General features: G+C 32.8%; 1 protein-coding gene across 1 annotated transcript; it reads right to left on the minus strand.

Annotated features, from left to right (window-relative positions):
* Positions 1 to 2,852: 2,852 nt before the first annotated feature.
* Positions 2,853 to 8,373, minus strand: LOC135611774 (protein trichome birefringence-like 10). Its single transcript, XM_065107406.1, has 4 exons — positions 7,809 to 8,373; positions 6,155 to 6,544; positions 5,115 to 5,273; positions 2,853 to 3,545 (listed from the first exon to the last, which is right to left on the minus strand). Exons 1-4 carry the CDS (start codon positions 8,144 to 8,146, stop codon positions 3,167 to 3,169), a joined length of 1,266 nt encoding a protein of 421 aa, XP_064963478.1. The 5' UTR covers positions 8,147 to 8,373; the 3' UTR covers positions 2,853 to 3,166.
* Between the last annotated feature and the right edge of the window lie 2,375 nt (positions 8,374 to 10,748).

Here is a 10,748-nt window from a genome sequence, read left to right on the forward strand (position 1 = left end):
AACAGTTTGTGATATTTTTATTTTCTCCATTTTCACTAAGGCATTATACTTTTATACAATATTTTTTTTATATTTGAGCTTCTAAGTGTATAATCATCGATAGTTTTTCTCTCTTAATATAAATTAATTATCATAAATAATGTATTACTTAATTTAAATTATTAACTTTCTTATTTATATAGTATAGTTAAGGAAATGATTAAAATTAATTTTCTTAATTACGTGGACAAGTTAGAATTTTTATCAATCTATTAAATTATTAATTAATTTATTTCCTAATGAGTGATGTGATTTTTAGAAAGCCTCTTTTTTTTTTCGAACATTCATGGTTCGAAATTTTTGATATTAGGATGGTTAGAATTTTATAACTCAACTCATGAGCCAAGCATGGCCTAATTCAATAGTAAGGCTTAACCTAACTCATGAGTGAAGCTCAGCCTAGCCTTGCGATGCTAGGCTCGCCCAACTATATGACTAGTGTTAAACATATTATCGCCCCTCTATTTAGTCCATTGTGCTTCAACCCAACCTATTATTTTGGACAAGCATGTGGTGCATATGACCTATCCAAGACTCAAGTGGGTCGATTCAACTTCGATTAACACTATGCAACAGTCCAATTTCCTCTCTCTTTATTGGTTTTAGTTCGTTAATTGATCGAATCATATAGGTTTGATTGGTTCAAGCTGCTTTAGAGTGACTCAAACTAACTCGACTAGTTCAAACCTTCTTAACTTAATTGAAATAAATCAAATCTAAATTAAACAATTTATGATGGTTTCATATCAGTTTTATTAGGATTTGAGATTGGTTTTATTAGATCCTAATTTAATTAAGTTTGATTTAAGTCAATTAAGCTATTCCATTTAGAATTTTGGTTCATCCAGGACTATTGAGATATTAATGTCACGTATTTTTATGATTTAATAAACTTAAAAGTTATATTTGAATATATCATCTGAAAAAATTATTAGTTTTCTACTATTTCTTTTAGATTAAGTTTATGATATTGATGTGATTATTATCGTATAGCATATGTGACTATGCTAATAGTCCATATTGGAAGTGCAATCTATGAAAAGAGCTACAGGTCCATCATAGTATCGAGTCACCAATTAACATAGTTTCGCATATTATACAAGCATGGTCCCTCATATATTTTATCATACTATTTCTTAGATGTATACGTGAATAAATTAATATAAATGAATGATCATGGTTGTTTATATACTCCTATTGAAGGTAGGTATGGTGATTCCCTTCGAAGATTAGTATATCATCATATGTGACTATTAGACAATTTCTTTATCTCCTATTGGGAGTGCGATATGGGTTCTCTCTATCCGCTAGTAGAAGGAATCCATCTAATGGAATGTCTCTTCATTTGTTATCGGGAGAATATACCATCGAATGTGATGTATGCATTTGTTATTTAACTATTACGTATGTTATCGAGATATGTTGCATGTGACTAATGCATGATTTTGTTTACTGTATCAGAATTATCATTATTTTTCTAATACATAAATTTAATAATGAATTAATATGTAATCATTTTATATTAAAATATTACTATTTATATATGTTTCATAAATATTAAAATTATTTTTATAAATTTTTTAGGTTTCTATCAATATGTGTGATTGTTAATATATTTATATCTTATATTTATTTTCAGAATAATTATAGTAAATCTGAAAGTTAGGTGTAAGATATTTTTTGATCACTTATGACCCTCGCAAGAAGATATGATATATTTTCTAATAAAAATATTTATTATTGTAAAGATAAAAATTTGAATTCAAAAATATAATAAAAAATCTTCTATAAATTATGAATATTAAATAATAATTTATTTTATAATATTTTTTATAAATCTAAGATGTGACAAAGTAGGACTACAAACTATATAAAAGTTTGGTCCACAAAAGTTAACTTATAGTATACGATACTCTGATTTTGATTAGACTCTAAAATCATAATATCGACCTCAAGAAATTTTACGAAATTATGAAATTTTTACGAAAGCTTTCAATTTGTTCATATGACTTTTAAAATAAATTTTCTAATTAAGATATTTATTTTAATATATATTTTTTTTTTAGAATATGAACAATTTAGTGTTTTTTTTTTCCATTTCCACCAAAACATGTTGCCTTGATGTAATATTTTTTAACAATTGACCTACTACTAAATATATCCCTACGATAAAAACTTTGTCTAAGAAAATTAACTGCTTATATCCAATACCCTGATCAAAGTATCAACCTAAGGAGGGAAAGAGTATAATATGAGTTGAAGAAGACTTCTTACTTCAACCAAATCAACAACGGACATTTGAGTGTGTCTGCTTACTTGTGTTTAGATACATGAAAAATACAATTGATGGAGTATTTTATAGGATAATTTTATATACTAAAAAATAAAATTATATACATGAAAAATATAACTGATGGAGTATTTTGGTTTCAAGCTTTCAATTGATGTAAGAGTGTTTTAGATAACTAAGGTATAAATCCTACAATATTATTGAGTAACTCCTTACTCGAAGTTGACATCGACGGTGTTAAAAGTCAAAGGTGAGACGCACTGGAACTTGGATGCAACGTTGGAAATCCCAAAACCTTAAGGCATAGGAATGAGCTAGAATGACATTTGTGAGTGAATGCGTACGTAGAGAGTTATCGACATCAGAAATGAAAGGTCGTACACCCCGTCAACATCCTCTAGAACTAGGCAAACAGTGTACGGTATAACATTATACTGATTTTTTTTCCCTGTTCAAAAACCAATGTAAACCCAACCAGTTTTATAAAGGGTATTCATGTCATCTAAAAAGTAGGGGTGTTATTTGAATTTTTTAATTTGTGATATTTTTTTTGAAAAAAGTATATATATATATACACACACTGGAGCAATATTGAATGTATCAACACAGACCGACTTCCAAGTCCATCAAGAATCACAAATAAGCTAGTGATAACAGTGAAGCTGACCTGTCAGTCATCTGAGTGCTTTTTATGGTGTTTTCTTTTTTTTCTGAACCATCTGTCGATGTGATCCTCATTCTAAGTGATTGCTTTCCACATCGTGTGCCACATAGTCACTGTCAGAGTCCGTAAAAGAGGTCGATGTGCAAGTTAATCAACAGGGATTTCAAAATTCTCTAGTAGAGGAGCCCCGTATTGTGTAGTATGGACTTTTCTCGTCTCATGAAAAGTGCATAGAGAAGCTGATTCCATGCATCCGGAACCCCAGGTAGGCACCAATGGCTGCAATCCTGCCGGTGGAGTGGAGCATGCGCAGTCTTACCAAGGTAGAATATAGACAAATGTCCGTCTTTCCTCCGAGCTGTCATCTGTGTCACGTTGAGCAAATCCAATCCCAACGCCTCACTTGTAGCAGTAGTAGTAGAATTCTTGTTCGATGGCGTATCACTAAATGGTTTCAAGAAATGCGCCCATGCTTCCAAGGATGGTTGTGGAGGACTCAAGTCAGGCAGTGTCTCCAGGTGACAATTCCCTCCTGTTTTCCAGTTACCAGTCCTGCAAAGTTCAGTAATATTTCAAAAACCATCATAAAACTAACAACGATGAAATTGGATACTTATAATCTATTAATTATAACGTTTACATGATACAACAGTTGAGTTTCAAAAACCACCCTGTCTCCAAAGTAGCCAATGATGAAGTACTTAATTAAAGAACATGCAAGTAACGGAAGGAAAGAGATCTACTTTTGCTTAATAAAGGCAATTAGTTATGTGGATTTCTAGGGAGGCAGCTTGGCCCTTTGAGAGATGCATCATGCCTCAAGTGCACCTTAATCGAGAATGTGAGCTTTTAACATAGCAAGGGTAAATGCACCTAAGCATGCCATTATAACTTAAATTTCAAGCCCAATCACAATAGACTCTAGAACACATTTGGAACTGCATCTGCAACCTCAAATGTTAAAATATGAGATTTTTTATAAATTCTTCTAAAAATAAGAAACATGTCCCACACCATCATTAAATCTAATTGTTCAGGTAATAAATAAACAAATTATGGACATAGATAAAGCTGCACTTGTAAAGAATTTGGCATAGATACTAAATTACTACTCCAAAGATATCCGTTCATCAATGTCAGTATAGTAGCAACCCACTCTATATACCCTTGTCATGGTCGATAAATATTGATTGGTAAAGTTCAAATAATATATTGACGTTTGCTCCTTAAACATTCTCATGCTTGCATGATTGTCCCTTGCATAAAAGAGTATGCATTGGATAAAAGAATATATTTGTCAAGAATACTATGCAAAAGGCATCTCATAACCCTCGATTAATTAATTCCCTTAATCCTGATGACTCTTGCCATCATGAGAAGATATATTATCTAAATCTTAGCATATAAAAGAGATTTGAAATCCCTTGATTTGTGTAAATCCTACAATTTATGAGAAGATTATTTTTCACCTTATAATAGGATTGTGATGTACAAAGAAAATACAAAAAATTATCACATATAAAGTTTCACATTCATCTATGTTTTCTCAAATTCTCATTTCAGTCTTCTAGAATGTCTCGAAGGTCTACTCTCAAATTTAACCTCGTTAGTTTTCAAACTTAAACTGATTTTTACTCCATCATTTTAAGTTTGCAAGTGTGTGTCAAAGTTACCATGTGAAAGGATTTCATATCCCTTATTTCCCTTGATCATCATAATTTTTGACATATTCCCTAAATCTTAACATACAAAAGGATTTGTCATCCCTTGATTTGTGTAAATCCAATAATTAATTGGATTGATTTGATTATTTTTCACCCTATAAATAGGGTTGTGATGTGTACAACAAATACAAGAATCACATACAAAGTTTCTTCTTCATAAATCTCATTTTAATCTTCTCCAAGATATCTTTTCAATATAAAGGGATATATACATTATCCATGATGAAGTTTATCGTACTCTTAACTTGTGGAGTAACTTCAACAACAATGATGTGACAGGGAGAGGAGCAAAAAGAAAGAAAAAAAAAAAACTGAACATGGAGAAAACCAACAATAAACTAAACATTACATAAAAAAAGAAGAGCATGCAGTGAGAAAATATTTAATTAGTACAAACCTGAAATGAACAGGAGCATATGTGCGGAAGATGACTTGGGTCTTACTCCTATTGACTTCTTTATGAACCCATTCTAACAATGTCCGAATTGATCGCTGATATGCATCATCCACACTCATCTCCATCTTCACCTGATTTCCTTCTTCAAAATAGCAACCCCTGAAAAAAAGAAGATATTTATCAAAATCCAGATACATAAACAAATATTACATTCGTGTATTAGGTATGCTGCCACTGAAGATTTTACTTTCAACTTTCTCAAGTTCTAAGGCTTGACAATGATCAGCTTACAAAAGATGATCTATAATTAGTTAATGTGAAGTAGGAAGCATAATAATGAGCAATTTAAACACCAATGTTATTTCCTTCTTTTTTAACCTCCTTCGATTTGCGTAGGAAGGAGGTAGGTCCCTCTTAAATCTTCAATCTAGCAACGGTACATAATCCAAAGTTCTTGTACAACAATCTTTATAGAAAATATGAACATAGAAATATGTATGTTCATGTGAGTTCAAAGATGTAGCCATAAAAAGAACATAGAATTCAAGGAGGTATCAATTAGTAACCATTAAATAATCCAAAGTTCTTGTACATCAATCTTCATAGTAGTAAGAGAAAATATGAGTTCAAAGGCCTACTATACATATGAACATAGACATATGTATGTTCATACGTGAGTTCAAAACTGTAGCCATAACAAGAATATAGAATTCAAGGAGGTATCAATTAGTAACCATTACATATGACAATAGCTAACTCTTACTACTACTTTCGCAAGCAAAACATTTAACAATTTGAATACACGTGAAGGATTCTATATACTGAGATTCTTCATCAGTTTTGTCAGCATTTCACTGAAATTGCTAATAAAAAGGTAATACATAAACTAAAAAGTAAAGCACATTTCAAATTCTTTTGGATTAACAAGCAAAGCACTATTGCTAAAAAAAATTAAGGAAAAATGCAAGAATTCACAAGCTGCTAACAACTCTAATTATTGCTCAACGTAGGGGGGAATATAGTTTGACTATGTAATTTACCCTCTAGTGGTCTTCTCATGGTTCCACCAATGCCCAGTGTTGAAGACAAGGATATCAGCATCCTTCCATCTACACGATGTCCAATCCATGCAGTCCAGTTTAAGAGTAGTCTTCACTTTTTTGGGTGCACCTGCAGGGGCGTGACCCTGGGGCACCAGAAATGGTGATCTGTAATACTCCACAGTACAATTGTAGTCCCAGAACTTAAACACCAGGAACCCCATATGTTTTGTGATCGGGTTGCCATTTACTTCATAGATTGAGCTCTTGTTTGAAACAGCAGCAGAAAGCATGCAGAGGAGAGACTCCCACTGATTTCTTCCAATTGAATCACCTACAAAAACCAGCCTTCTGTTCCTCAACTTCTCCAGCATCTTTTTGGCATCAAATCTGATCCAACGATAGAAAAAAAAGAAAAAAAGGATTTATAGGAACAATTAATTAATTCATTACGGTTCCAATATTAATTCCCTGTAGCTTTTTTTTTGTATAAAAAAAAAATTCTAGTTAAAATAATTATAAGACGTATAGAAACTCCCTATATAGTTCACAAAAATCCAAGAATCATATTAAAATAGTTCAGTTTCAGAACTAAATGAAATTGAACATTTGACCATGATGCTACTCTTCCTGGACGTGTTTTAGAAATCCAGGAACAATACTTATTTTCCAACTGTTAAAACATTTCCATAAATTCCTGCTTAAAATATGTAGAAAAGGAAACCTTTGTTTATCCCTTTTCCTTTCCTTTTTGCTGTATTTTATTTTTTGGTAAAAAATGGCAAAATCTAAATAACAAATTTCACAATTAAAAGTGAGCAAAAGATATTACAAAGATAAAATTAGAGAAAATGGAAAATAATAAGAAAAAGCTTAGGGATTATAAAATGTTAAAATTGCAAAACCTGCATAACCAGAAAAAAAAAAAGGAAACTAAAAGAGATTATAATATTTTAAACCGGATGTAGGGAAGGATCACGCAGCTGTTGATTATTAAGTGTTCCTGTTAACTGCAAACCGTTGGTCAATATTTTCTGAACAACAATGTCCTAAAAAAAAAATAATAAATGAAACCCGCTGATAGAATGGAAAGAAGCATCCCCTTTCCTCGGGATTACGATAGATAACCATATTTTCTTCCGACAGGGGAAGAAAAACGACAAAATATCAAAAATCACACTGATCTATGCACTTGACTCAATATTCCGACAGAAAAATGCAACATCAGAAAAACAAACCGAATGAATATGACGAGATTAGGTTTCCTAACACCAAAAGCAGTTTTGAAATTTTACGGATTACTGGATTCCAATATTAAGCTTCCTGAAAATTATTCAGGTGGCGGTAAATTAGAAGATGCCTATAAATAGAAGAAAGAAGGCAAATCATATTATATAGATATATGTATAGGAAGAAGACTAGAGAGATCTTTTAACTAAAGCAACGATGCACAGGTAAGACGAAAAGAATCCATCCTATACTTGCTTTCAGAACACACAGAGAAGAGAAGCTGAAACTTTTAGACTATAGAAGCAAGGATCGATTCCAAAAGATTTTTTTATTATTTTTGTCTAAACCAAAAGAAAAACAAACAAACAAACGATCATATGTTTTAGAGCAGCAAAAAGTAGTAAAAGAAAAGCGCGAGTGAGACCTGGGGAGATCACAGCCGGCGGGCTGCCACCGCCACTTAGTGTACATCCGGTCAGGCCTCCCGTTCTCGGAGCAGCGGAAACCGTCGTCCAAGAAGGGACAACCGTCCGACTCGTACAACGGATACCGTTCGTCCCATACCCACTGGCCATCGAACCAATCGCAAACCACGCCATCCGTCTCCGCCGCTCCCGGAACCCAACTCCCCCGTCCGCCGCCAGCCGGCAGGCTCTGCCACGCCACGCGGACGAGGCCTTGGTAGTCGTAGTGCACGAGGAAGAGGAGGGCGACGGTGAGGATGAGCAGGCCCAGGGCGCCGGCGTGATCGAAGGGCTTCATCCGCCTCTGCAACCGCCGCAGCCTATGCTTCTCTTTGCGAGGGATGCGGAGAAAGCGAAGAGAAGTGGGACGACGCGCCCGAGCTGGCGACCACCATGACTCGTTGGTTCACCAAAGAGGGATCGTCGGCTTCGGAAGCAGGGAAGGTATTTTCCGGCGGGAAGAAGGCATGGGTGGGGGAATGAGAAGAAAAAGGAAGGAACAGGGGAGGAAGAACGAGCGGAAGAGACGCGATGGAAGAGGAAGGAATATAATTAACCATAGTCGTGATTTCTATTATGGGAACGTGGGGGGATACTCTGAATGGGACCAGAAGAAGAAAAAACAAAAAGATTGTAGTTCTTCGACACAGTCCCGTAGCAGCGACTTCACTTCTTCTTTCAGTCCATTAAACTATTGATTGTCCTTTTTTGCTTCTGCTTCATTTAAAAAACAACATGACGTGGCCGATTTTAATCATATCAAAATAACATCTCGCTTCGGTCACGATAACGGGCCCCACCAACAGAACGGCCTCCTTACGGTTGTTGCCAACCGTCAATAATCTATCTTTCACGCACAGTTGGACTTAGAATTTTTAATGTTTATTCATTTGATAAACTTCCTAGAAAAATACATAGTTTTTACTCTCTTTTATTTCGTAACATTTTTTTTATTCTGACATAGTACCCCTTATTTAAAAAAAAAAATATATTATCTTTGATTTTTATCCTTTTGATCATCACTTTTATCTATCACCTTATTTTCTAGATGATAGAGTATCTTTGATCGCCCATCCTATCGTCCCATTATCCCACCACCTCTTGTAATTTCCAAGCTTATATTTTAGAGCATATGATCAAGTCTCTTTATAGCGACGAAGAAGATGATATTATTGTCATCAATGATGACATTCAAATTCTTTGAGAGGATAAGTACAAATAATATCGATGTGATGGAAGTGCTAAATAATGATGCTGAGTGTTAAGGGAATGTGAATAGTGAAAGATTGAGGCAACGTGCAAGAGGGGAAAGAAGTTATCCTCTTCATCATAAAAGGAGACAAGGCGATGAGGTTGAAGATAGGGAAAATATGAGAGATCGAGAAGGTAAATGTGAGATAGAGGAGTAGACTTTCTCATGCCACTATTGCACGAGGATAATGAGAGAATCGATAAAAAAAAAGATGGAAAAAAAGATTGTTAGTATGTCGGATCAAGAGAGGTAGAGTGTTAAACACCAAGACCCTAATAGTGGAGGCCATGGATGGTTGACATGCTCTACTACACGAGAGGGCGAGGGTAAGGGCGAAGCTTTGCTTAAAAAATAAAAAACTTGAGATTTTTTTATAATTTTTTCTATTCATTAATTTAACTTTTTCCAAATTAATTTAACTTTTTTATCATAAAATATTTTTTAATCCAAAAATAGACCAAAATTTTATTTCAAAAAATAAAGCAATAAAAAATAGTTAAAAACAATATGAAGTTTCTTTCCACAAAGCAAACAAACATGTGATACAGTAACTCTCAATTGGTATAATATTATTAAAAAATATATACAAAAAGATTAAAAACAATGGAAATCGCTGGGCATATGTTGCTTAAATAAGCATTAAATCTTTATTGTGGAACGAAACTCTTAGACAAATCCCGAAAGTACACATCTCAAAAGATCCTAATATGGATCACATAAATGACTTATAAACGAATCACAATTAGACTGTATCGTAATTAGACAGAAATTTGGAAGAGTTTCGATCCATTTTGGTACGTATAATGCTGAATACATGTCAAAAGAGACAGATTAATGACGGTATTTTATACAAACATCACACCATCATCAAAAATAAAATAGCAGCTCAAAAACGGGTTAATTACTATAATAACCGATTAAAAATGACTGACTTATAAGAACAATATCTATTTTATAATGATTTTGATTAATATAAGATTTGTAAAATATTTTGTTTTTATGAACCAACCAACCTGAGAACCACTGTTCAATATCTTTTTTTTTCTATGGACTAGTTCAAGGGGCTAAAAATATTATAATACAGTAAAGACATTGTGTTGCAATGTTTTTATATTGCATTATATTATTTTTCTATTATTACGAAAAATAAATAAATATTATGTTACAATACTGTTTAATATGCTACAATGTTATCCTAATTTTGTTGAAAAATACCACAACATAGTAAAATATACTATAAATATTATTTTTTTATAAAATTTATAAAAATATATTATGTTTTAGTGTTCATGTGGTACTAATGAAAACTAACGCAGTGTAAAAAGATTATAATTATAATTAGATCAGTTCATCCTGTGGACTGGTCCATATGAAAAGGGATGAAAAATAATATTCGAGGTATTATGTAGAAAATATTATGTTATTTCAAATTTTTTAAAATTGAAAAAATATAAAAAAGAAGAATTTTTTTGCTTCCTCCAACCACAAAGCAGCAGTAACACCGTGTCTCAACTCATATATATATATATATATATATATATATATATATATATATATATATATATATATATATATATATATATATAAGTGTTAATTCTATTTTGATTGCCAATAGCGATCGATGTTATCTTTCATTCGGTCATTGAAG

This window comes from Musa acuminata, chromosome BXJ2-5, assembly GCF_036884655.1.
Source record: "Musa acuminata AAA Group cultivar baxijiao chromosome BXJ2-5, Cavendish_Baxijiao_AAA, whole genome shotgun sequence".
Classification (NCBI taxonomy): Eukaryota; Viridiplantae; Streptophyta; class Magnoliopsida; order Zingiberales; family Musaceae; genus Musa; species Musa acuminata.

Coding starts and splice junctions, on each gene's coding strand:
- LOC135611774 (XM_065107406.1), bottom strand. CDS start 8,146: ATGAAGCCCTTCGATCACGCCGGCGCCCTGGGCCTGCTCATCCTCACC. Junction 5,274..6,154: donor CATGAGAAGACCACTAGAGG/GTAAATTACATA, acceptor TCTTTTTTTCAG/GGGTTGCTATTTTGAAGAAG. Junction 3,546..5,114: donor TATGCTCCTGTTCATTTCAG/GTTTGTACTAAT, acceptor TGAACTTTGCAG/GACTGGTAACTGGAAAACAG.